At 53.6% G+C, this 26,903-nt stretch overlaps 2 protein-coding genes and 1 long non-coding RNA gene across 4 annotated transcripts; all 3 read left to right on the top strand.

The window, feature by feature from the left end:
- Window positions 1-4,015: 4,015 nt before the first annotated feature.
- On the top strand, window positions 4,016-7,966 carry LOC128627070 (uncharacterized). 2 transcript variants are annotated; one of them, XR_008391160.1, is made up of 5 exons: window positions 4,016-4,121; window positions 4,889-5,113; window positions 5,580-5,667; window positions 5,891-5,956; window positions 7,715-7,966. It is a non-coding gene; the product is annotated as an uncharacterized LOC128627070 (long non-coding RNA). The 2 variants fall into 2 exon arrangements; XR_008391161.1 differs by lacking the exon at window positions 4,016-4,121 and adding an exon at window positions 4,182-4,417.
- A 7,679-nt stretch (window positions 7,967-15,645) lies between these two features.
- Window positions 15,646-16,547, top strand: LOC119046432 (metallothionein-2). Its single transcript, XM_037141524.2, has 3 exons — window positions 15,646-15,765; window positions 16,057-16,122; window positions 16,313-16,547. Exons 1-3 carry the CDS (start codon window positions 15,738-15,740, stop codon window positions 16,402-16,404), a joined length of 186 nt encoding a protein of 61 aa, XP_036997419.1. The 5' UTR covers window positions 15,646-15,737; the 3' UTR covers window positions 16,405-16,547.
- An 8,301-nt stretch (window positions 16,548-24,848) lies between these two features.
- On the top strand, window positions 24,849-26,618 carry LOC119046431 (metallothionein-1L). Its single transcript, XM_037141523.2, has 3 exons — window positions 24,849-24,969; window positions 25,578-25,643; window positions 26,389-26,618. Exons 1-3 carry the CDS (start codon window positions 24,942-24,944, stop codon window positions 26,478-26,480), a joined length of 186 nt encoding a protein of 61 aa, XP_036997418.1. The 5' UTR covers window positions 24,849-24,941; the 3' UTR covers window positions 26,481-26,618.
- The last annotated feature ends 285 nt before the right edge of the window (window positions 26,619-26,903 follow it).

Genomic DNA, 26,903 nt, shown 5'->3' with positions numbered 1-26,903 from the left:
CTGGAGCTGAGCTGTGGCTTTCTCTGCTCCCATTGATCCGTAAATGGAACTTGACCCATCCTGGTACTCCAGAAAAATGTTATACTTGTCAAAATCATCCTCTCTCACACTGTTGTGTAAAATTTCTCAGGGAAAGAGACCAAAGAAAGAGGCTGACAGCCCCACTGTTACATCAAGAGTTTTCTAAGGGAACTTCTGTGTGTAGGAGGCTCATTGTGGGGACAACAAGATGACATGGATGATCTCTGCACCATGTGGCAGATGCGAAGGGGTCACACAGGACAGGCAGGATGGATGGGGTATGCAGATAATGGGGAACAGACTTGCATGTTTGCCTGAGGAAGGGCACAGGCCTGTGTCCGGAACCTGCGTGCCTGGGGCACAGGGGCGGGGGCGGTGGGGTTGACCCGGAAGCAATCTTTGTCCTGCCCAAATCTAACTGGATCTGGCATCAGGGTCCAGCAAGGGCCAGGCAGCCCTCACTTCGTGCCACAGCCTCTTCTCCACAAACCCCAATCCTCGGCTCTTTTATTAGTTTTTCTTGTTTTCCCTCCTTGACTTTTAAAAGTTTCTTTAGACAGATTTTCAGGAAGAAGGAGAGGTGAATGCAGGTTTTCAGTCCTACCGTCTTGTGCTAAAGGCTAGGCTTCTTATTGGTATAATTGCTACTCTTTGCAATTACGCTGCAGGATGGGAATTATTATCCCCATTCTACAGGTGAGGAAACTGAGACTCAAAGACGACACTGCAACTCAGGCAGGGCTAGCTGAGAGAGGAGTTTGAAAACCCTGTGGGAAGATGGGGGGGGGGGGCGTGTAGCGAAGAGAAAAGTGAACAGACTGGTCACATGTGACCTTGAAGGGATAAAACTTAAGCAGAGGAAACACAAAGGAAGGCTGAGACATCCTGGGCTGCGTTCCCGTGTTGCATGAGGAAGACATTGGAAACCTCAAACAGGCTGTGACAGACCCTGCACCTGCTCCGGACATATTCCAACTTGGATGGAGGCCAGAAGAGGGCTTGGTGGGCAAGGGGCCCAGGTCTCAGGATGAGAAAGGTAGTTCCTCGTTTGGGCTGCAGGGGGCACTCCAGGCCCAGAGACAGCTAAGGCTGGTGTGCTCCTGAGACACCGGGAATTGTGCAAGCGCTAAGGGGGCTGTTCCCAACTTAGTTTGGCTGTGTTTGGGGCCCGGACAACCCAGAAAGGGCCTAGACCCCTCAGACTCCAGTGTTGGGAGGGTGAATCAGGACAAGCTCTCCAAGAGCCAATTAAGCCGTAAGTGTAAAAGGCCTTAATGTGTAAACTACCCAGATTCACAGGGGATAAGGCTTTTAAAATAATTTGGCAATGCACATCGATGAACTCTAAAAACTTTTTTTCCCATTTGACCCAACAGTTTCACTTCTGGAAATCCTAAGGAATTCACCACAAATTCAAGGGGTGGGGGGGAACCTCACTCATAAAAAGGTTCACTGCAGTAGTATTTGTAATTGTGCAAAGCTGGAAACAACCTCAACTCTCAGTCTGCAAAATTGTTCCAGTAAGCTGCAGCCCAGGCCCATGATGGGGTATGAGAGAGCCACTAAAAATGCACAGGAAATGATTACGGTAAAACCTTTAACCAATTCGAAGTTACGAAGTAGTTATGTGATTTTTTTTTTTAAAGGAGCCACGGAGAATACAAAATGTAAAAATGAAATCCACAAAAATGTTGATGGCGGCTGTGTCCAGATCACAGATATTTTTCCTTCTTGCTATTTTTCTGGATTTCCCAAAATGTGTTCACCTTTATTTAAAACAAAAACACTGTTTTGTGAAATTAATACATGTACACTTTGGGCCAGAAGTTCTATTTTAAAGAATACTGTCTCCTAAGAAAAAATCACAAAGGGACACACACACACAAGCTGCCAAGATGTTTGCCACGGCCTGGACGAGAGCAGGGGAAGTTTGGAGACGACAGAGAGGTCTCCGCGTAGGGGACTGGTTTGACAGACCGTCAGACGCATGTACCAAAATAAGATGGCAGAAATGAAGCTGATTTCAGGGACAGATGTTTATAATCTAATGATCAATGTGGGGGGAAGTCCCTTATAAATCAGTGTGCCCTGTAGGCTTCTGTTTTTATATTTGAAAGGATTATATAGTCATACTCTCACATTTCCAAAAATGTATACAATAAAGAAAGAATGAAGGAGGGGAGGAGGAGGAGGAAGCTAGAGCAGGGTGTTTTTGAATCGGAGGCACGCGTGACCTGAATTGTCTGCTTTACTTTTGAAGATGAGGAAGGGACAGAACCCTTGACATGGTATCGTGGAAAGTTTTGGCCACGTGACTACAGTAGGTCAGAGGGTGGCTTCCCTGCCCCCATGCCCAGCCTCACCATCCACTCCCCTGGCAGGTGCTCTCACTTGCTTTCTCCTATTTCAGCCCCAAGCACCTCTGTCAAGCAGGCAGGGCCAGCCCCGACTGTGCTCGGGTGACAGAGGACGAACCAGAGGCCCACAGACACGCGGACGCAGGGAGTGGACAGCAGGTTTTCTGGTCCTCCCGGCTCTCTTCCCTCCGCGTCTGTGCTGCCAGAAAGCATCCTGGAGTTGTCCTAAGACACAGCAAAGCAGCGTCTCTCAACCTCAGCACCGTGGACAGAAGAAGGGGTTCTATGGAAAGTCACCTCACAGGGTGGTCTGATCATAAATTTCTAACTGGGCAGGCAGGTCATGGTGGGTAGTCACAGCGCAGTCACGTAACTTCTTTTGAAGATTTTATTTATTTATTTGTTTGTTTCTTTGTTTTTAGAGAGAGGTGAAGGGAGGGAGAAAGAGAGGGAGACCAAGGTCCATCCAACACCCCTGACCCAGGCACTTACCCTGATGAGGAATGGAAATGGTGACCTTTCGGTTTGCAGAACGATGCCCAGCCTGCTGAGCCGCACCAGTCAGAGCCATAGAACCTCCTCAGTAAAGGCCCGTCTTTGCCTTAAGCAAGCCCTGCCATTGTTTCTGTACATCTAGGTTAACACACCTTTGACATGCCCCTTTTCAGAGTCCTTCTCCTGGAGCAGGACCAGCCTCTCAGGCCCCTCCTTCTAAAGACTGATGGCCCTCAAAAGACATATCCTGTGAACAGTTTGGTCATGTGATCCCCACCTTGCTTTCTCCCACCTTTATGTAATCTCCCTGACTTTTCCTCCTTAATCTCAAATGCATTAAACAAACAAACAAACTACCAACTGAAGAATTGGTCTGTCTGCTGAGATCTCAATTCCAGGCATATGCTCTATTTGGCGCAAATAAATTTTTGTAAAAATTCTCTACAGGTTTGGACATTTCTTACATTAACACACTGTTGAAATTTGGGGTAGATAATCCTTTGTTTTGGGAAGTTATTCTGTGTGTGCAGGATGGTTAACAGCATCCTTGGCCTCTGCCCATTAGGTACCAGTAGCATCACTAACCCCCACAGTTGTGACAACCGAAATGTTCCCAGACCTTGCCAAATGTCCCCTAGGGTATGAAATGGCCCAGAGCTGAGAACCTCTGAAGTAAGGCGAGGTGTGAGCAAGAACTCTGATGCTAGGTGAGGCTGCCCCAGGGTCATTGTTAGGAGAAGGAGGTGCTGCTGCCTGTCCTCCCTCTGGACCCGAGGGGGTGGGAGGCAGCTGCAATTCAGGGCACAGACAGCTGAGGCCCTCAACGGAGCTGGGAGTCTGGTAGAAGTTCTAGGATTCCCAGGCTCCCTGCAGAGTCCTCATTTGACCTCCCCAGTCTCAGATTCACCTGTAAATGGTTAAGAACCAACACGGTTAGGGCTCTGCTCTGACAGCTTTCCAAGTGCCAGGCCATGTAAGCCCCTGGCAAACCTATAAGGTAGGAACTACTGTTATTCCCATTTAGGAACAGTGAATGGGGACTCTTGAGCAACCTAAGGCATGGAAATGTTGAGCAACTTCCTGGTAACTTACTACATTACTAGTAAGTGGCAGAGTCAGACTGTGAACCCAGTCAACTTGTCTCCAGAGCCATTCATTCATTCAGTAAATGTGTCCCGAATGTCTTGTGTACAGAACATTATTTTCTAGGTGCTTCAGAGGGTCCGTGGACAAAAGCAAAGATCCCTGGTAAGATCTGGGGCTTAAATTCTAGCAGGAAAGGCAGGCAGCATGTAAGCTCTACAAATAAAGGAGTTTATCAGGAGGCGTTGTATGCTATGAAAGAAGAAAAGACAGCAGAGTATGGGGGTCCGGGTCCTGGGGTTTGAAGTGTGTGTTGCGGTTTTAAACGGAGTGATCATGGTGGGCTTCCTGGAGACAACAAGATTCGAGGGAAGACTTGGAAGCAGAGAAAGAAGGGAGTGAGCTGTGTGGGTGTCTGTGGGAAGAGCTCCACAGACAGAAGGAACGGAAAATTATCTCAGGTTGTGGGAATTAATGAGGGTGGAGGGAGTAAAGGCAGAGGCGGGGGTGAAAGCACACCTGGGTGAAATGCTCGCTGCAGGTCCTAGACGCTGAGAACTGCAGGTGGGGGGCCCAGCCAGGTGGAGAGCGGGGGGGAGGATGTTTCAGAAGGATGCTGTGGTTTTCAGACCCCTCAAAATCCTGGCTACTCGAGAGTGTGGAGGTGCGGTAGGGTTCTCCAGAGACACAGAACCAGGATACACATGGATTTTGATATGAGCTACATTACATAGCCATACAGGGTGGGACAAAAGTGGGCTAATGGTGGTTTTATGGAAAAATAATACAATAATTAATAAATGATAATACAAGAATAAACTTTTGTACTCACAACTGTAAACATGTTTTTGCTCCGCCCTGAGTGCATGTGTGTATATATACATATATGAGTGTATACATGTATACTAGCACGTGTTATATATTTATTATAGGGTGTGGATCACATGACTACGGAGGCTGAGAAGGCCCACAGTCTGCACTCCGCAACCTGGAGAACCAAGATAGCTGCGGGGCGATTTGGCCCGAACTTGAAACCTGCAGGCCGGGAGCGCGCCCTGGTCCCAGCGTCTCTGGACAGAAAATATGTCTCAGCTCACGCAGAGGTTAAAACGGGTCCTCCAGGCCCTCAACGGATTGGATGATGCCCACTCACCTTGGTGAGAGCAGTCTTTACTTAGCGCAGCAATTCAAATGCTAACCTCTTCTGGAACCATCCTCACAGACACACTCAGAGATAGTGTTTCACCAGCTATCTGGGCATCCCGTAGCCCAGTCAATTGACATATAAAACTACCCGGCACGGTGCAGGGAAGGGGAGGAGGCGGGGATTGTTCTCCCAGCTCTGAAGCGTCCACCTCAAGGACGCGTCCCAAGCAGGGCACAGGGAGGCGTGCATTCAAGCCGGGACTGTCCTCCCCAGTGCACAGGGTGGGATGTGGGGTGGCTGTAGGCAGGGCGACGCGTTGGAGGGCACTGCGCGGGGAGGGGGCACCGCTGCCGCAATGCGCGCTTCCGCCGGGCGGTGAGCCCAGATGGAGAGGGGGCACGGAGCGCGCAGCCGTCAGGCTGTGCATGCGCGCCACCGCCTGGGGCTATAAAAAACTCATCACCTGCTGCCGCTAGAGCATCCAGTTGCTGGGAGAAGTCGGTTCGCCGTCTCCAGCGGCATCTCCGCTCGACATGGACCCTGAGACCTGCCCGTGCCCTGCTGGTGAGCCCTCCGCCCCCATGCTGCGGCACAGCGCGCCTCTCACTAGCAAAGAAGCCCATGCCCTATGGCTTCCGTCAAGGACATTTGGGGGGAAGGGACCCTTATTTCCCATTTTGAGCCTTCCTGTAGGGTAGACATGGTTGTATTCCAAAGGGATCCCGTTAGGCCTGGCCCCACGCGAGTTTTTTCACTTGAGCCATCTCTGTGGCTTCTCCCCCTCTAGGTGGTTCCTGCACCTGCAACGGCTCCTGCAAGTGCGAGGGATGCAAATGCACCTCCTGCAAGAAAAGTGAGTGTGGGGACTCCCTCCCCTGTGCCCTCTCTGCGCCCCCAGTCTGTCAGCGTGACGTGGAGGGACCCCCAGGCGCCCTATTACACTGCTTCTTACTCTTTCTGGGGCAGAAGCACTGGGGGAGGCCTTAGGATACAATCGCCTTGGCCCCACCCCCAGTGACCGATCCAGAAGGCCTGGGGCAAGATGTTTTGGAAATTCCCAGAAGATGCTCACGTGCAGCTGGAACTGAGAACTGTTACCCTGGTCCAACCCTCCCCTTCAAACCTCCAGTGCTTGGGGAAGCCTTTAATGAGGCTGGGGGTTGGCCATGGAGCCCGCAGAACCCCTCAGCCCCTCCCAGGTCTTGGTGGATTCCTCTTCATTCATCTCCCGCAGGCCTCCCTGGAAGCAGAAGCAGTGTGGTGTGCAAGGGGAGGAGGCAGTGTGGGGAAGGCTCTCTTTTTCTGTGATGTGTAAGAGTAGGGGTGGGTGGCCTCATGGGTCTCCTGCCCCCACCCCCCACACCTGTACCATCTCAGCTCCTCCAAGTTTATCCTTCAAGGCTCTTTTCAAGGCCATTTACCCTGTCATGCTGTCTCCATAAGGCCCAGCACTCCCCCAGCCTGCCCAATTCAAGCTGATTTTTTGGCCTGACCCTCCTACCATCCGGGACTCCCCTGTGTTACCTGAAAGGGGACAGGGTCGGAGCAGGGCTGCCGAGGGCCAGCTGTCGTGTGTGGGGTCTTGACTTCGTGCAGGAAAGATTTCACAGCACGAGTCCAGGTGACTTGGAGAGTATGTTTATTAAAGCTGGGGCAGAACAAGGAAAGGCTTGAGATGGAAGTAGCAACAGGAGAGCCGAGGCGGGGCTGCTTCCGCTCTCTGGAGAGGTTAGAGGAAAGCAGTCGGCTCCCTGGAAAGTCAGAGAAAAGGGGGCCGTGGAGACCCGTTCAGGGGGTGAGCCTGGGATGAGCTGCAGCTGCTCACTGCTCCCCGGTTTGCAAGTCTCGGGGGACCCTTCAAGTTTAGGAGAAAGAAAATTCACCTGAAAAGGAAATTTGAGTGTGTGTGCCCCACGAAAGGCATGCTGGCTTCTTTGTTTTGAGGGATTTTCTCTGCTTTCCAAAGGTAGGGATTTGAAGGGAGACCTCAGTAGAATATTCGTCAGGGCCGTGGTCCCCACCCATTGGTCAGCGCCAGGCCAGGGGGTCGTTAGACACTGCAGCTGGTCCGGGCATCGCCCACCTGGCTTTGCTGCTTTTCTGGGCCTGGAGCTGAAATGCAGCAGAGGCCTAGATGTCATCTCTAAGGAGGAAAGGTCAGAAGAGGGTCTCAATGACAGGACCAGCCACATGCCAGGGGAGCAAACGCCCCCTCCTGAAGGTGAGGTCTGGCACCAGTTTGGCCCGTTGCTAGGCACCTCGGGCTTTCCACCCTGGTGACCTCCTGCCCCTGACTGTAATTTTGCAGCCAGTGTGTTCAGCTGTCTGTCTCAGTTTCCCTGTTCCACTTGCCGAGGAATTTTCCTCGTATCTTACTATCCTGCCTCACCTACATTTACCTAACGCACTGCAGGGTAGTTGCTGGGTACCCCGGTCCTGCAGGCAGGCAGGCCAGCATGCCCCTGACACACCCCAAATGCTGAGTGGAACCAGGTGTGAGGCTAGGAAGGGGACCAGACCAGCCTCCTGGCACCCCCCTTCCCTGCTCTCCTTTGATGGGAACAGATGTGGGGGGAGGCCATCAGACGGGCACCCCCTGTTCTGTCTGCAGGCTGCTGCTCCTGCTGCCCCGCAGAGTGTGAGAAATGCTCCAAGGACTGCGCGTGCAAAGGTGGAGAGGGGGCGGAGGCCGAGGCTCAGAAGTGCAGCTGCTGCGAGTGAGGCCAGGACCTGCCGCCCCCACCCCGAGAAACAGGTGTAGATAGTGCGGGTGGCCCAGTGCCACCTCACCCTGCGGGGAGGCTCGGCTCTGTATCCCCCACTCCTGCCAGCTGCTGGCAAGTGACAATAAATCCTATGAATGGAATAAGCCAAGGACTGGTCTCTTCTTAAAGGGGAAGAGATGGGGGAGGAGGGTGCTTAAGCAGAGGGAACTGCCCGGTTGAAAAGTGAAACCCTGAGACTTGGCTGCTGTTCTGCTTGGGCGGAGATGAAGTGCAGAGCCCATCCTCCCCACCTTCAGATGGGCCTTGATCCTCCTGCTAGGTCAAGATCGAGTCTGGGGAAAGGGGGGGGGGGGCAGGTCCATTGTCTCTTTTTCCCTCTCTCAACCTCTCTTCATCTGAACAATGGGGGTTGGGGGAAGTGAAAACCACGCCCCAGCCTCAAAGGCCTGTAGTTTCTGGAATTTTCTAGTTGCTCCTACAAAGCTGCCTGTCTTCAGAGTCATGAGAAGGAAATCCAGGGGTCCCCAGGGCCTGTCTTGGCAAACTGTCAACCACGTTTCCTAGGTCACAGCCCTGAATACCCTGAGTCCCTAAGAGGGAGTGTTCAGCTCCTTTTCAAATCTCATTAAGGCGATTTGTCTCAGCTCCTCCTTTCTTCTCAGGAAGCCGGGAAACAGGAGCTTCCACAGGCCCTGGTTGTGGTCCCGTGGGGATCGAAGGGACCGCCCCGCTGCACCTGGGTTGCCTGGGAAGGGAGACACGGAATCCGGGGGAGAAAGACTTCCCAGCAGTTTTCCTCCCAGTTAGGTTTTCAGAACGGTCTGTTCAAAAGTCCCCCAGGATTTGTTTTTTAACCTAACAGGCTGAGTTTAGAAAAACAGTGCAAGAAAATCCGGGCCAGTTTTGTAAAGAAACAAAAAAGGCTTGCTCTAACTTGCTGGTGCTGGTCGTTCTAAGGCTGTAGGAAGGGCTGTCGCTCAGGAATAGATCAGCTGGACAGCGAGTCCAAAGGGGGAGAGGGAGGGGGATGAATGGCAATGGACCAATGGGTGGAGACTTGACTTGGGGTGCTGAACACACAGTACAGTATACGGATCACAAGTGGTAGAATTTTGTTAACCAGCGTCACCCCAATAAATTCAATAAAAAGGAAAACAAAATCCAAAACGGATCTCTGTGTAGCCAGAAGAAGTAGATAATCAAGTCAGTGGCAGAAGTATTCCCCAGTCAGTGAAAAGTATTGGAATGACTGGCAACCCTTTTGCAAAGCACACAAAAAAAGCAGAAATCAAAGCTATAAGAGAATTTGGAAAAGAAAAATAAAATGCTTATTACTTTGGGGTGGAGGTGATTTATTTATTTACCTATTTATTGTTGATTGATTTGAGGGGGAGAGAGAGGAGAGGGGGAGAGAGAAACACGGGTTTGTCGTTCCACCATTTGTGGAACAGTCATTGGTTGATCTGACCAGGTATTGAACCCACAACTGGGTTGGTGGTGTGTCAGGATGATACTCCAAACAACGGAGCTACCCAGCCAGGGCTTGGAGATGATTCTTTTACATGAGACACTTAAGCCCTCACTGGTGTGGCTCAGTGGGCCGGGTAGGCTTCCACAAACTGAAAGGTCATTGGTTCAGTTTCCAGTTAGGGCACAGGCCTGGACTGTGGGCTGGGACCCCTGTTGAGGGCATGAGAGAGGCAACTGGTCAATGTATCTCTCAGATCCATGTTTCTCTCCCACTCTTTCTCTCTCCCTTCTCCTCTCTAAAAATAAATAAAACTTTAAAAAAAATTAAACACATAAAAGATTAATACATTTGAGATTACCTTATACTCCTTCTCCTTAAGTATATTATCTTACTTGATCCTTAAACTCAGGAAGAGTGGTATGACTACTATAACCATTTTATCAATGAGGCAATAGGGCCTAGGGTCATTTGTGTAAGGCCTGTTTAAAAATAAATGGAGGCATAATGAAATCATAAAAGTTCATTTGATCAAAAATCAATTTGAACTGGGCAGCATCCAATCTAGCAGAGAGAAAGGAGCCCCAAGGAGTTGCATGAAATGAAAGACTTTTACAGGCAGAAGGGATGAGAAAGTTATAATAGACAAAACCAAGACAAAACTAGTTGATTATTGCAGTTACTTTCCCTCAGGGGATGGCAGGGATCGGTCAGGCAGATTACCTAACTAGTGGGGATCAGGTGATCCTGGATTGGTTTAAGATCCCATTTCTGGGAGAGCCAAAGCCATAACAAAGTGATTGATGATGTGGAACTTAGCACAAGTGACTCCATTTGGGGGCTGTTGCTTGTTTTTAACAGATCACGTAGCTAGAATGTGGTAGAGCCAGGTTTTGCACCCAGGCTGCCTGAAGTCTAGGCTTTTAAACCTAACCATGCTCGTTTTCTCTCTTCCGTCTTGCCTGGTGTTACAAAAAGCCTTAAAATAAAAAAGAAAAAATATATATAAAATCACCTCGCACCCCTTAGGATGGTCTCTGCATCCAGTTGAGCTGCTATAACAACCTATCACAGACTGGGTAGCTTATAAAAAATAGACGTTTACAGTTCTGGAGGCCAGAAGTCTGAGATTAGGGTGCAGTTAGGGGAAGGCCCTTTTCTAGGATGAAGACTCAGTCTGTCCTCACTGGTGGCAGGGACTAGGAGGCTCTCTGTGAGGTCTCTTTTATTTGACCACTAATCCCACTTGCAAAAGCTCTATCCTGATGACCAAAGCACCCCCCAAAGGCCCCAGGGGACACAGACATTCAGACCATAGCGGGCTATTACTATTAAAAAACAGAACAAAACAGAAAGTAACTGTTGGCAAGGATGTGAACTTGGGACCCTTGCAAAACGATGCAGCCACTAACCAGATGGTGTGGGGGTTCCTCAAAAAATTAAAAACAGAATCACTGTAGTCTCCAGCAAGTCCACTTCAGGGGTACACACCCAAAAGTATGGAAAGTGGGGTCTCAGAGAGATATTCGTAGCCCCATGTTTGTAGCAGCATTATTCACAGCAGCCAAAAGACAGACGTAATCTGGGCATCCACCGAAGGGTAACCAGATAACTGAAGGTGGTACATCCATGCAGTGGGGGAACACTCAGCCACTTAAATAAGGGATGGAATTTCAACGCAGGCCACGACATGGATGACCATTGAGGACGTTGTGCTGAGGGAAATAAGTCAGTCCTAAAAAGACAAACACTGCATGATTGCACTTCTGTGAGGGACCTAGAGCTGTCAAATCCGCAGAGATTGTGTTGCAGGAAAATGGAGCAACCAGACACCGAGGGATTCTGGAGTACAAGGTTTATTAAGGTGCACGGGCCCAGAGGAGTCAATCTCCAAATTCTGAGCCACAAACAAAGGATTCTTGAAGTTTATATAGCCTTGGGGGTAGTAAAGCAAGATACAGAAGCAGGAATGCAGAAGTTAGTCCTAGCCAGGAGGCGAAAGTAAAGTACAAAGGCTAAATTCGAAGGTTAGTTTTTATCAGCACCGGTGCTAATCTCAGCCCTAGCTAATGCTCCATTGTTTATTTACCCCAGCATTCTCCCCAGGGCGCCTGGGGCCTGGGCAAATAAAGTTTAAACAAAGGTTCTTTAAAGCTTCCTATATCAATAGAAAAGGAATGGTGGTCACCAGGGGCTGTGGGGCGGGGCAGGGGGCGGGGCACCGGGAGCTGTTTGGTGGGGGCAGAGTTTGAGTCCTGGAGACTGGCCCGCACAAGCCGAATGTTCTTAACCCTGCTCAACTGCACACTTAACAGTGCTTAAGAAGGTCAATTCTGTGTTGTGTGCATTTGACCATGACTTAAAAGTAAAAATACATAAAGCTAAACAGTAATAGAAAAGAGTTGCCATATGACCATGCTGTGATCTGAATTGTCCCCCTGCTTCACCCCTCCCCCACCCCAATTCTTAGGTCGAAGCTCTCACTCCAGTGGGACTGTTTGCAGACAGGGCCTATGAGGAGGTGACTAAGGTTACATGAGGCCATACCGGTGGGGCCTTGATACAACGGAGTCAGTGTCCCCCTAAGAAGAGATACCCAAGAGCTCTTGTTTTCAACGTGGTGGCTGCCTACCAAGGCCAGAAGGCCGTGGGATGCTCTGACCCTCGGGCAGACGTGGTTGGGAACAAAAGAGGGAAGCCAAGGTCAGGTTCATCAGGAGGGCTGATGCTGGAGGGGGTCTGGCTTCTCCCTGGAGGCAGGCTTCGTAGGCTGGCTCTCCTCAAGGTGGGCCTGGCCCTGCGAGGAGCCTGCTTACCCCTGCCAACTGGAGTCCGTTCTCATTCCTCTACATTATTAAGCAGCCCCCAAGAGCCAGGCACTGTGCCAGGTGCCAGAGCTTGGACAGGGAGCACAAAGGACACAGCCCACAGCCTGGGGGAGAGTCAAAGATGAAACAAAGAGCCACATACACCCACACTAGCTACCCCAAGGGGTGGTGCAGCGGACTGGCTAAGTGCAGGGGCACTGGGGCCAGACTGCCTGGTTTGCCCCTTACAGGCAAGTTGCTTGGAGCGATAATACTCACATCTCTCAGTCTCAGCTTCCCCTCTGTAGAATGTGGGTAATAACAGCCCACACCTTAAAGGTGGACAGGAGGATCAAGTGAATTCACAGGGGTAAGGGAAGCCCAGAGATCCTGGCACAGGATATGCATGGGCCTTGTAACCAGGAGCTGCTTAAGTACTAGTAACTGTGGTTGCCGTAAGGGCTCCAGAGAAGGGGTGCATTTGTTGGTAACAGAAGGGTACAGCCTATTTTGGGGTCCAGGATGTCTTTTCTAAGAAAATGGCCTTTCAACTGAGAACCAACAGATGAAGTGGAGAGAAGGATCAAGGCAAAGAGCCTGAAGTCGGACCAGGCACCATTTGCTTCGCCAGTGTAACCAGACTCCTAAGGTGGCCCTGAGCAATCCCAGCCTGTGCTACCCATGCCCTGTGAGATTTCTTTCCCTGAGTGGGGCCTGCACCTAGCAACTTCTCCTACCAGAGTAAGGGATGGAATGTCACTTCCTCGCCTGGGTCACAAACAGAAGACTGTGCCTTCCGCCTGGGTCTGGTGCACACTCTGTGGGGAGCGCTCTCTCTCCGGCCCTCTTGCCTGCACACCCTTGTGCCGTGAGACGCTCCATGCTGAAGCCCACATGGCAAGGAGCCCAGGGCCTGTGAGGAGCCCAGGCCTCAGGATGGTCGCCCACAAGGTCCCAGGTCCTGCCAACAACCCCACGAGAGGGCTTGGAAGCAGATCCTGTCCCAGGTCACCCTTGAGATGCCTGCAGCCCTGACTCTGGGCTTGTGTCTGAGGGCCCAGGGGTCCAGCTAAGCCTCATCTGGATTCCTGACCCACAAAAACTAGAGATAATGCAGGAGTGTTGTCTTGACCTGCTCAGTGGGGGGGGGGGTAATTTGTTATGGAGCAAGAGGTGACCGATACACCTCTGAATGAAGGCAGGGTCAGTAAGGAGGAGGAAGAAATGGGATCAGACAGATGCTACATGTTGGGGGACGACAGTCACGCGATCCTCCCAGGGAGGAAAGTATCTGCCTGCTTTCTGTCCCCATTATGTTAGGGGCACAAAGATGAGCAAGACTAAGCCCAGCCCCTTGTCGCCTTTGCTGGTTGGTCATCTGTCCCCTTGCAGAGTCAAAATGATTCAGCTGAGACGGGAAGCAGGTTTCCCTGCCAGCATGGACAGCCCGAACCCAGGGCTAGATTTGATACTTTGAGGGCAAAACACAAGCCTAGTTGTCTCTTCATGGAGTTGGATTGTCTCCACTGAGTGGACAAATGGCTCCTGGTTGAGTAGAAAGCAGGAGTTTGGCATACATGAGTGCGTACAGGCAAATATGAGCGGCACAGCTGGCCCGCTGCTGGCGAGCAGCCCTGCGACGCTCTCAGTCCACCAGCCTGCCAGACCCGGTGAGAGGTCGGCCAGCTTCCTCTCAAATCAGTGGACGTTTACATGGAGCCCAAATTCTAGTGCAGTCTGGCCATTTTACAGATGAGTATCCTGAGGCTCAGAGGGACTCCAGCACATAACTGGCCTCAGGCCACTCAGCAAAGTGACCATTAGAATTTAGTCCTTCTAACGGTCCAGCTCTCCCTCCCTGCTTTGTGCTTTTATTTGAGTTAGCACGCAGGCCCCAGGGGGGTGAAAGGCATGTTTTACTTTCATTTTGCAATCTTCCCCCAACACAAGGTGGAGGCTGGGGAGGGAGGGGCCCTGGAGGGGATTACCCCCCAATAATTTACTGGACAAATATTCATGGAGCGCTCACTACAGCCTTGCCCTGTGCCTGAGGCTGGGGACACCTTTCAGGGACAGTGACGGCTCTTGGAGTTTTCGGTGGCACACTGGGCTGGGAGGGACACAAAGAGCAACTCGAGAATCACCCAAGTTCTTACATATTACAGACGGGGAAGTTCCGGAGGATGCTTTCCAGCACGTTCTACGGGCACCCTGAAGGAGCACGGGGGGGGGGGGAGGAGGTCAGGACGGACTCCCCAGAGGAAGCCACGTTTGAACTGGGCTGTGAAAACGTTTCCCGGGACCTTCCTTAGGGTAAACACTGCCGGGACAGTCTGTCCTCCACCGCCTCCTCACTAGGCTCCCGCGCAGAGCCAGCGTTCCGGTCTGCCGGGAACTTTCCAGTAGCCCCTCCCCCGCTGCGATGACACACTGGGCATCCCGCGGTTGCTGATCCGGAGAGGAATCCGCACCACGGGGGAGGGAAGTTCTCATGGGGTTTTTCCCTTCCACACGGGCAAGGACGATGCCAGCTCTCCATCCAGTCCTAGCTTTCTCTGCTCCTTTCCCTCCCCTGACTGACAAGGCCCTCTCCGCCTGACCCCGCCAAAGGGCCCACTTCCTCCTGGCTGGACCGGGTCTCCTCCGTGCCCCAGAGGGTGCCCTTTATCCTAGCCATGACCCTCGTTTCACTTCTCTTTGGGCCCTTGTGACACTGCCCCTATGACCAGGAGTTTCCGGAGCACAACGCTTCTGGCTTCTTGATTTTTATTCGTGCTTGTCCGAGGGTGATGTCTACCCTTAGGTACCCTTCAGCATCCCCCCCGCCCTCTAATTTGAATCACTGGATTCTGCCACCACTCCCTAGCTCTGTGACATTGGGCAAGTGACTTAACCTTCATTTTCTGTCCTTTAAAAATGGGAGTAACAGTCTTTACCTCTCGGGGTAGATGCAGGGTTAAAGGAGAGCTCACGCATAACTGGATTACTACACTGGATACTGCGCATAAAAGCGCTGTGTGCGCTGTGTGCCGAATGGATAGGATATGTTATCAACAAGCGTCCTCTGGGTTTAGCATGTTGCTACACAGTTATTAAGCCTTGACAGGTGCAAACAGTGTTTTGAAATCTGTCCTCACTCCCATAGGGTTATGTGTCCGAGCTGGATCCCCAAGGCCGTCTTTTGCACCCTCTCCCTAACCGCTAGGGTTCAAGTACGGGCCGTACCCGGCTGGAGGCGGAGGCGGAGGCGCTTGGCCAGCTGCCCAGCGGCAGGGTGCTCAGCGCACGGCCCGGGCTGTCTAGAACCCCTGTCACGTCTCTGCACCCGGCCCCACCTGCACCCGAGGTCGCCCGCAAGGAGGGTGGCTTCCAGGAACTGCGGCCCGGTGGTCCGTGTGCACAGCCCTGTGCGCCCGGCCGGGAGCACTGGGCCCGGTGCGCCCGGCCGCCGCCAGTGACTCAGCGCGGGGCGTGTGCAGGCGGCGCCGGCCAGGGCGGGCTTTTGCACTCGCCCCCGGCTCCTTCCCGCTATAAAGGAAGCCCGCCGCGCGCTCCGCTCCAGCACGCCTCCTCGAAGTCCTAGCGATCCGATCTGCAGCTGTCCTCGGACTCCAGCCACCTCTTTAGCTCGCCATGGACCCCAACTGCTCCTGCGCCACCGGTAAGGGGACCTGGTCCGGGGCTGGGGACCCGGGGGATCTGTGGTGGATGGAGCTAGACAAGCGATTTGCGTCCCTTCCTGCTCTTTGTAATCGCTGGGTTTCAAGGCACCAATCCCTTTCTGAAGCGTTTGGTGGTCGCCGTCTCTGCTGGCCTCCGCCGACTTACTGAGAGGCGGCTGCGCAGCTGGTTGGTTGTAGATCAGGGACTACAACTTGCGAATCCGAGCTCCTAGCACCCGCTCACTGGGTCAGGTCTCAGGGACCATTGTCACGTGCTTTTCTTCCTGCAGGCGACTCCTGCACCTGCGCCGGCTCCTGCAAATGCAAAGATTGCAAATGCACCTCCTGCAAGAAGAGTGAGTGGAATCCTCTTTTTCACTCCTTCAATACCCCCCAGTCCACCCTCTATTCCATTCTGAGGGGAGTTTCAACAGGGCAGTCAGTCGATGCCCGTTAGGGCGGGCTGGCCTCAGTCGGGAAGGGTGGGATTTCTTATAAGTCTTCTATCCCACGTACTCATCTCTGCTGCTTCCTCCCCTTCTCCAGGCTGCTGCACCTGCTGCCCCGTGGGCTGTGCCAAGTGCGCCCAGGGCTGCGTCTGCAAAGGAGCATCGGACAAGTGCAGCTGCTGTGCGTGATGGGGGGGAGCCTGCTCCCCGATGTAAATAGAGCAACGTGTACAAACCTGGATGATTTTTCTACAACCCTGACCCATTTCCTACATCTTCCCCCTTTTCTTCCCTATGAAATACGTGAATAATAATAAAAGTTGTTGGCTTTACTCTGCCTCTGTTTTCCTTGGCCTGCCCACCAGGGCTGGGGTGCAGGATTGATTGATGGGAAGTGCAGAGATGTGGGTTCCTATTTCGCCACAGGCTTCAGGCAAGCCAGGTCCCTCCGTGAGAAGCTCTCAGGGCACTGGGAAGGTGCAGGGTCCCCTCTGCTGCCGTGTCAGTGTGGAAGGGACAGAAACTTCTCGATCCAGAATTCTGATTCTCTGGCTTCCCTGCCCAACCCCAGTGCCTCATTGGAGTTAGTACCTGAAAGTAGCTAGAGAGTGGGAAGCAACTCTCAACTTGCTTGGTTCCAACATGGGCTTAAAAACCCTTGTAGTGAAGGATACTTTCTTTCTTTCCCCCTGTTCATTCCAGACCTTCATCTTGGTAAATAATAATTACTAGGAAATGACTTAAAAGAATAATACAAAGCCCACATTTTTAGATGCAACACACAATTCCAATATATAAAGAACAAATAATAATATGTGAGATTTTAAAACACAGCACGTTGCTCATCAGAAGTGTGCACTGAGCCCTGGAAACAATTCCTAAAGGTCCCCAACGTGGGGAACCGAAAACACCTGGAGCAGCGCTGCCCTTGATGCCCCCACAGGGGACCATCACTCTTGGTCTGCCTGGTGTCACTGATTGGACACCTGCTACCCCCCTGAGAGATTGCTGTTTGAACTCGTCTCTGAATCTTCCCATGTTCCTCCCCTGGGCAAGCTGAAATCCAGCCCTCCTCCAAAATCCAGCTATTGGCTATTTGAAACCAGCAAAGTGCCTACGGATTTGGAGGGAACTGCTTCAGCTTTTCTCAGCAAGAGGGGCTGTGCCTGGGAACTGGTTCCAGAGAAAGGCCTTGCTGTCAGGCACATGGCGAGAGGTCAGGCTCTGCAGCTTGGAGGGAGTGACTTGTAATTAATGACAGTGGTTAGTCTCCCCCTCCGCCGGCTATTTGTGGAGGGAGTTGCTGTTTGATGTAAAATCAAAGAGAAAGACAAGTCACGTGGACTGGGAGTCAGGACCGTGCTCGCCCTCAAGCCTCTGTGTGAAGAGGGATCACAGAAGCCAGCCTGTGCCAAGGGCATGGGTTGAGGTGTCATGCCCCCTGGTTCACAGCCACGAGTGGTCAGGCCCAGACGAGTCGCCGAAACTCTCTGAGCCTCCGTTTCCCCATTTGCAGAAAGGAGACTGCATCTCTAAGTGAGAAATAAACGATAGTGCCCAGCCTAGGGGTTAATAAACAGTGGCCGTCAGGGTCCCTCCATCCACAGGGACATTCATGGGAAGAGACCCCTTTCTAGCTCCTTGGTTTAGGAGCCTTGCTCTGGGTCGGACGTAAGGGTGGGATTACAAACTTGCTGACCTGGTGCACACTATAGATGACCCCTTATAAGTGCTCCTTGGGACAAGACACTGCCACAGCATGTGGACAGACAAAAGCCTTTCCCACCTTTCATGTCGTTTCATCCGCACAGGAGACAGCGAGACGGAGAAAGTGCAAGCGCTGGCGTGACTGTGTCATTTTCTAGAGCGGTTAAGCAACCTGCCCCAAAATAACACAGCTCAGAAGTCACAGGTCCGAGCCTGTCCGGCAGGTGGCTTCCCACCCTGGCCACTGCCAGCTGGTCGTGATGTCACTGGATGCTAAGTTCTGCATCTCACAGTGACAGCTCGAAGGGACTTTTGAGAAGAGCCAACTGTGCCCCTGGCTTGAGAGACAGGACACGGACACCCAGAGACGTCACAGCTACACAGACTTCTCGCCACGAATGCCTCTGAGCCAGGTTTCAGAGTGCTCATCTTCCACGGGAGGTCGGAGTGGAGGGCAGCGGGCGAGGGCAGGAGGCTGTGGTCAGCCCGCGTGAGCGCCTGTCCCCTCTGTGTCACTTAGACCCCTGTGACATACCCTCTATGTGGCTCGGTGTCCTCCACTGTAAAGGGGCTAATGAAACCAGGGGCGTCATAAGAGTGAGTAAATTTGTACGTGGGCAGAACCTACTCTGTGGGTCCTGGCACGTGGTGAACAGCCTACAGTACGAGCTATGTCTTTACGAGGCCTCTATTTAGCCTAAGGGAATGTAGTTACCACCAGGCACATTAGCCAGGGCTTCCATGTCCTGTTCTGTTCTCACTGACCCCGTGAAGACGCGACCTACAGACCAGACAGAGCCCTTCTCTCTTCCCCCAAACTGCGATTGGCATGACAAACCTCCAGCCCTGAGGAAGGTACCTGGCATCTCCTCAGAAAGCCAAAGAAACCTGTCATTTTTCTCTGCCGCCTTCACCGCCTTAAACTTGGAAACAATTCCTCTTTTCTTAAGTATACTTCTAGGGAAAGCAAACTATTGTACCACTGCTAGTAAGAATCTGTCTTCTGCAAGACATTGGAGATAGCCAGATGACTTTATTGTTATAACATAATTACCTTATTATTATGATACCTATTTATATAGTTAATTATTATCTATAATTATTATAAATAACTATAAGGTATTGCTGCCGTGGCTGAGCTGGCAGCTTGCTGTTGTTAAAACAGCTTCAGAGACTAGAGAAGAGGTGTCTGCAGACCTCAGCCACAGGCCGGCCACTCTGGGAATTTCCCCTTCCCTTGGGAGTCTGACTAGATGCCACCGAGTATATGAATTCCCAGTGACGTCGCCTTGGACAAAGAACTTAGAGTCCTTGTGCTGAAGAGGTCCTTTCAGCTAACGGTGGGGCTCATCCATGAAAGTATTTCCCTTGCGGGGCTGGAAAGCGGATACAGAGATGCAAAGTGATTGAAACGTGGCCGGCCCAGCACTTGCTAAAATGCTGTGTTAGGAGGGGAAACTGCTTTTCCTGCTGTGCTTTCCAAAGCTAAGTCTTCGTATCTCCTCAAGTGGTCCCTCTTCGGGGGCAGCCGCTGCTGTAGGAACCTCCAGGAGTGGGGTGTACCAACAAACTGTGGGGAGCACTAGCGTTTCCTGCCAAGGATGTCGACACACGCGCCCCCGGATCCCCGCAGGTGGAGACGGCTTGGAAGGGTGGAAAGAGCAGAGGCCAGTGTCACCCGCCGAGGTGCGGTGCGCGGAAGCAAGGGGGTTGAAGGCCCCGGGTTGGGGGACAGGGAGAAGATGCCGGCGGGAGGTGGAGGTCCACTGCCACACAGCGCCCTCCGGTTTCTCTGCCCTTCCTGCCAAGTCAAGGACAGGAGTGCGGGGATGGGAAGGGGGAGTTACACGCAGGCTCCTGGAAGGAGCAAAGCAGAGGACAGGCCCCGGGACTGGGGGTAGAGATGTCAAAGGTCGCAGGGACTGGGTTTCAGTAACACACGGTGTACAAGCCCTTCGCGTTTATCAGGCGTTAGGGGTGCGGCCCGCATGGTGCGCACGTAGCCCAGCAGGACTAGGGGAACGATGCGCCCGGCCCCCGCCAGATGCGCCCGGCCCAGCCAAGGGCACTGCGAGCGGCGCGGATTCCTCCGGGCCGGGAGCCAGGGCCGGGGAGAGGCCTCTGCGCCCGGCCCCACTTCTGGGTATCAAGTGAGCACGCGGGCTCCAGGGCGCCACCACGCGCTGAACTAGCGCAGGTGATTCTTCCCCTCCATCTTTGGATCCTCTGATGAAAGTGGACCCCAACTGCTCCTGCCCAGGTGGTAAGAACCCCAGGCTCTGGCACTTAGGACACCATTTTCCCAGCCCCACGACCATGTCCCTGGGTTGAGGGGAGGGAGTATTTCGAACTCGAGAGAACGTGGACTCCTGCAGAGAGAGCAGGCTCTGTGCTCTCTCCCTGGCCAAGGGCATTCCCCTCCCTCACCTGCCTCCCATCATTAGGGTATTTCCAGCCTCCTGAGGCTCAAGACTGTCCTGTTACTCATCACCGGGTGGTCTGGGGGCTGCTGGACCCGGGACCCTAAGTTGTCTGTGCTATCTTGGAGGCAGGGGCAGTGTGTCTTCTGCACCCAGGACAAAGGTCGTGACCCTCAGACCCAGCTTAACTGAACTGGGTCTGGAGCTGGGACCATGCCTACAGGGTGAATACAAGGGAGCACACCACGCTCTCCGGCACAGGGGTGCAGGAGCGGGAGGGGGGGGGAGGCTGCACCTGTCCTGTGTGGGGCAGGAGCTCCCAGGGCTGGTCCTGAAGGGGAAGTGCAGGGCGGACTGTTGATCGCTGCTGCCTCTCTCGCACCACACATCTCACTGCCCGGCTTTCTCCTCCTTGCAGCCCTGCACCTGCCCCGGCTCCTGCACAGGCAAGGACTGCAAATGCGCCTCCTTTGAGAGGAGTGAGTTGGGGGACTTCTCTAGGAACCTGAAGGCAGGGCTGAGGCAAGAGAGGGAGTCCAGAGCTGGTTATGAGTGGACGGTTCTGGGGGAACTGGTCTTCCTTTGCTCCTGGGACCCCGTCACTGCCTCTGCAGGCTCTGTGCCCTGTCCTGAGCTCAGATGGGACAGGACAACGTCCTCTTGGTGAAACCCAAACCCCAAACAGAGTACACGTACTGTGGGCCCTCCAGGGCCCAGGGCTTGTGCCAGGCCTGCTGCTGGGCAGAGAAGTGCCTGGTGACCTCTGACCTCTCATTTCCCCCACTGCCCCCAGGCTGCTGCACCTGCCGCCCCATGGGCTGTGCCAGGTGTGCCCAGGGCTGCGTCTGCAAAGGAGCAATGGACAAGTGCAGCTGCTGTGCGTGATGGGGGGGAGCCTGCTCTCCAATGTAAACAGAGCAATATCTACAAACCTGCATCTTTTTTCATTCCCCCCAGCCCGTTTGCCACTTTCTCTTTTCTATGAAATATGTGCAGAAATAATACAAGTTGTTGACTTTACTCTGACTCTGGTTCTTTTTCTGTGCATTGGAAATGAGAAATTTTTGTCCACCGGAGCTGGGTTGGAGACTGGACCAGAAGTGCAGAGAGCTGAGTTCTGCGTGGAAGTATGAGTCCCCAACAAACGGAGTGTCTTAAGACAAGCAGGTGACTTCACCAAAGTCATGAAAAACATCCAGCCCTGAGGGGTTGCCCGCCCTCCATCTTCTGTCATTGGCACAGCCTTGGGCCACCAGCTATGAGGGCTTGTTTCTAAAACGCTGGGGTTGAGTGCCATTATTTCGTTCCTAACATTCATGGATATCAAGTTTTGTCAAATGAAATGAATCACTAAGGAAAATTTGAAAGGATAATATACAAACCCATTCTGAGACTCAACACGCACAGCCGCAATAAATGTATGGAGAACCGATAAGAAAATTAGGTGTTTATAAACAGCGTACACATGTTCACCGGCAGCGTGCACCGGGCACTTGAAAAAGGTCACAGACGCCCCAGTGTGTGGCACACACAGCCTTGCAGAGCAATGCACACCCCACCCTGATATCCCCACGGGCAGCCATCACTCGTGGCTCGCCTAGGGTCTCCAAAAGGACATCTGCCCCACCCCCGCACCCCGAGAGCTCCTAGTTGTGGGCTGGCGTAGCATCTGAGCCAGGCAGACAGATACCTGCCCCTCCCAAATCCAGCCCTTAGCTACTTGGCACCAGCAAAGGGATTAGGGCTTTAGGGGAATTGCCTGGCCCATTCTCGGCAAGTGGGTGTGTGCTTGAGAACTGGCTCCGGATGAGGGGCTTTGTGTCTGTCTGCCCATGCGGGGCGATGGGGGGTCCTGCAGCTCAAAGGGCGTGGTGGTGTTCATTAGACAGGCTCTGCGTGACTTGTAATTACTGACGACGGTTTGTCCCCCCGGGCTGGTTGTGGAGGGAGCTGCTATTTGATGTAAAATCAAAGAGAAAGACAAGTCACGCGGACCAGATTCAGGCCCCTGCTTGCCTGCAGGTGCACCGTATGAAGAGGGTTTAGCAGCCAGCCCCTGCTGAGAGCGTGGGCTCTGGCGTCAGGCCTTCTGGTTCACACACCACCACGCCACTTCCTGGCCTAGTGGCTAGGAGAAGGCCTTTCCCCCTTTGCAGAAAAGAATGATGTCACTAAGTAAGGAACAAATGGTAGCGTCCAGGCTCCAGGAAAGCGTGTAATGAACAGTGGCCTTTAGGGTCGCTGTCCACACTGACATTCGTGTGGAGGGAATCCTGAATCCTTCCAACCCCTGTGTGCTCCTGGAGAAAGAGAGCTCACTGATTCTGACACATTACTCTGGGTTGGAGGCGGTCGGTGGCGCTGGAACCTTGCTGACCCAGTGCCGTGGGGAGTGGGGATGACCTGCGATAAGCCCCCTGGGACGGGACGTGGCCTCAGCATTTGAACAGACACAGACCCCTTCCCACCACTCCTGCCATTTGCTCTGCCCTGGAACCAGTGAGAAAGTAAAGGCCCAAGGCCCGGAATCATCGTGGCACCTTCCAGGAGGTTAAGCAACCTGCCCGAGGTCACACAGCCCGTCGTCAGAGGTTGGAACGAATCCTACAGCCAACTCGGCCCCCCACCCCACCCACACACACAGGTGGCTGACCAGATGCCTCTGGGTATTGAGTCCTGCCTCTGGTTATTCGGGGCTGGAACGGTCCTTTGATAGCATCCTGTTGTACTCTTGGCTTGAGAGACAGACAGCAAATCGGAGCTCAGAGAAGTCACGGGCTACGCATGGGGATGGGACTGCTCCTCACTGCTCTTCCCACCAGCTCTGGACCGGTGTGCCGTGTCCTTCCCCTTCAGGTGATGTCATGGCACCGGGTGACAGGTGAGGGCATGATGCTGCAAATGGCCAGCGTGAGCGCCAGCCCCAACCCTACCCGTGGCACTGGTAGCTGGGTGTCATGACCCGCCTGTGGCTCAGTCTCCTGCACCATGCAAAGGGGACCGAATAAGCACCTGGCTCTTGGGCTTGACTGATTTAATACCTGCAAAGAACTATGAACGAAACCTGGCACACTGTGAGCAGCCTCTAATATTAGCTATCACTTTATGTCTATCACTCACCGCACGGGAGACATTTTTCTGCGTGCGGACAAGCACACCTGGGCTGGCCTGCCAGCTCTGCGTCCTGGGTCGTTTCATCTGTCACTCGAGCACGGGGCTGAGGGTCCGGAGGAGGTAGGGCTCCCTCCCACAAAGGGGAATCAGCACGGGGGGATGTAAAGCTTGAGCAAGACACTCGTTCAGACACTGAACGAGTCACCATTTCTGCTGCCGCCTGCACCAGCTGTTTACTTAACAATTTTAAACCATCCATATTTCCGTGAATCTGAAATGCAAGCTCCTTACCGCTACTGAAAATGAGAATGGGTTCACAACATAGAAGGTAGCCACAGAGTCATATATACATATAGATCCCTTATTAGGTGTCACTTTGTCACTCCCAGGATTCAGCTGGACATCAGAGAGGTGGTGAAGAACCTCTGGCCAAAGGGAAGGCTCTTTCTGCTTCCTTAGGGAAGTGACGGGGATCGGACCCAGGTTTACTTCCCAGCACCGTGACTGTGGGTCCCTTGGGAACTCCCTGTGCTGTGTGTCATTTTAGGGTCCCCTCCACAGTTGTCGTTGGGGTTTAAAGAGCAAAAGTGATTAACCAAGCCTGCTGTGGATTAAATGACATGTAACCGTCATCATGACCACTGAAAGGGAAAGAACTTTTCTGTGTTGTTTAAGCAGGTGAGTCTAGTGCCTAAAACGGCCCCTTCCCTGGGGCGGGGGAGACCCCCGGCTTTGAGAACCTCCATCCTGGAGTGGGGCAGCCCTCTAGGCTGAAGAAAGGCCCTGGAAAGTTTAGGCAAAGGAGGACCGAGGTGATCTTCCCATTCACCTCTTTGGTCCTGGAGAATGGGAGGAAGGAGAAAGGGGCCCCTCTTGTCCCTGTTGCTGTAAATAAGAAACAGGCAAGAACAGACATCAGTGTGGAGCTGGGGAGGATGAGGGAGAATGAGGGAGTGACAGGATGAAGGTCACGTTCACCACAGGTGCCTGTACACAACTCCTGGGGCTCCAGCCAAGTCAGGGATGTGAGCCCAAGACTGGGTTTGCACAGGGCTCCACGGGGAGAGGTGAACCCGAGGACGGGGACTAGCGGGCAAGAGGTGGGGAAGACGTCTGGGACTCAGGGGTTGAGTTCCCGGAACAGCTGGGAACGGGGGCAGCTGCCCCACGCAGAAAATTGGGAAGGGCCGGGAGCTGGAACACGGTGTGCCACACAGGCCCTTGCACGTGACCGGGGGCCGAAGGCTGCGGAGGAACAGTGCGCCCGGCCAGCCCAAGTGCGCTCAGCGCAGCCCAGGACGCTGCGGGCGGCACGGATTCCGTTCGGCCGGCCGGGTGCAAAGGCCAGGGCGGGGCCTCTGCGCCCGGGCCGCCTCCTCCGGCTATAAATCGAGGCGGCGGGCTGCTAGGCGCCACCACGCTGTGGACGAGCACCATTGCATTTTCTGCTCTTGCTTTGGACCCCCTGCCTCAACTCTGATCGAAATGGACCCCAACTGCTCCTGCTCCACTGGTAAGAATCGCCCCCCCGTCCCAAGCTCTGGCCTTAAGTTGCTCCTTTTCCAGGCCTAGGACCAGTGTCCTTGGGTGGAGCAGGGAGTATTTCAATTATGGCCGTAGGGGACTCCTGTAGTTGGTTAGTGCGTCCTTCCTAGCCAAGCCGCTGAGAGCATTTCCCGTTTCCCTCTGCCTCTGTTTTGGAGTTGAGAGTACTGAGGCTTCAGGTTGCAGTCCTCCAGGTTCTCCAGCCGGTAGAGGCTGCTGCGCTGGGACCCAGTGCTCTGCCCAGGCCCGGCAGCTGCCAGGACTTGGTGGGAGGTGGGACATGGCCTGTTGCCAGTTCAGGACCTTCGACCCTGGCCCCAGGCCCAGTCCACCAGGCTGTGCCTGGAACCTAGATCTCCCTTTGGGGTAAAATTTAGAGAGGGTCTAGTACCCTTCCTGGTACTGAGAGAGAGAAAGAGGGGCTTGTTTTTATATGCCCTGAGTGGGGCAGGAGCTCCCAGTGTGGGGTCCTCACAGGGGTGTGCGGGGAGGGGGGAAGTGCAGGGAGCGACTGGCGACCGTCTGCTGTCTCTCCTGCATCACACATTTCACTGCCCCGCTTTCTCCTCCCCGCAGGCGGCTCCTGCACCTGCACCGCCTCCTGCAAATGCAAAGACTGCAAATGCACCTCCTGCAAGAGGAGTGAGTGAGGGGCCCTCTCTGGGAACCTGGGGGCTGGGCTATGTCCGAGGAGGGAGCCCCTAGCTCAGCAGGCTCCAGCAGACCAACATCCCAACGTCTCTACCGCCCCCCCCCCCACCCTGCCCCACTGCCCCACTGTTCCCCGATCTGCCTGGCTTCCCTCAGCAACTGAATCAGAATCAGCTGAGAGAGCCCTAGAGGTGACTGAGTCTAACCTCTCATCCTAGAACAGGACACTAAGGTCCAGAGAAGTCACCACATAGTGTGGAGGAAGAGCCAGAACTAGAACCTGTTTCCCAGGGTGGCCTTCTGACCCCTTAGTATCTATCCTGAGCACTTGAAGCACTTGAACTTGGCTTTTCTGACCTGCTGGTGTAGCCCTTTCCTGTGGAGCCAGCCTACAGCTCCCCTGACCAACCCCCCCACATTGATGTGGCAGGGCTTTGCCCCACCCCTGATCTTGAGGGCCTCCCCCACAGGAGGCTGGGGGCTGACTTCCATTCCCCCGGAGGCCCTGGCGCTGCCTCTCCAGACTTCCTGCCCTGCCTGGACTCCAGTTGGCAGGGCCCCCTTCTCCTAGGGGGTGGGGCCTTTTCCAAAGGTGCCACCAGTAGCCCCGGGACAGCACATGCCATCTCAAACCCCGGGGTGTCTGGGGTTGGAGGAGCCTACGCCAGGCCTGCTGCTGGGCAGGGAGGTGCCTGGTGAAGTCATCTCTGACCTCTCATTCCCCTGCTGTCCCCAGGCTGCTGCGCCTGCTGCCCCATGGGCTGCGCCAAGTGCGCCCAGGGCTGCGTCTGCAAAGGAGCATCGGACAAGTGCAGCTGCTGTGCGTGATGGGGGGGAGCCTGCTCCCCGATGTAAACAGAGCAACGCGTGCAAACCTGGATTTTGTGATTTTTTTCATAACCCCTGAACCGATTGCTATGTTCCTTCTGTATGAAATACCCAAATGATAATAAACTTATCTGTACACTTCTGGCTCCATGTTCCCGATGGTGTTCTGGGAATATGGGACTTGGTTCCCCTTGGGCTGTAAGGGAGCCGAATGGAGACCGGTGGAGGGGCCGGCACAGTAAGTGGGGGCGGGTGAAACACTTCCTGTTGTCTGGCCTGCCCTTGGCTCCCCCCTCGTGAGCATTTTCTCCACCATCTTCTAGAATTAACAGGTTCCTGCTCTCTCTGTGTATCTGTGTCACTGTGTGTATTCATTGGTGCCCCATCTATGCTGCACCTGCTGAATACCCCAGTAATGGGCTC

This window comes from Artibeus jamaicensis, unplaced genomic scaffold (genome assembly GCF_021234435.1).
Source record: "Artibeus jamaicensis isolate MK-2021 breed Jamaican fruit bat unplaced genomic scaffold, CSHL_Jam_final contig_3152, whole genome shotgun sequence".
NCBI classification, from domain to species: Eukaryota; Metazoa; Chordata; class Mammalia; order Chiroptera; family Phyllostomidae; genus Artibeus; species Artibeus jamaicensis.
The sequence above is the reverse complement of the archived record's forward strand: the minus strand, read 5'-3'. Positions and strand labels throughout refer to the sequence as shown.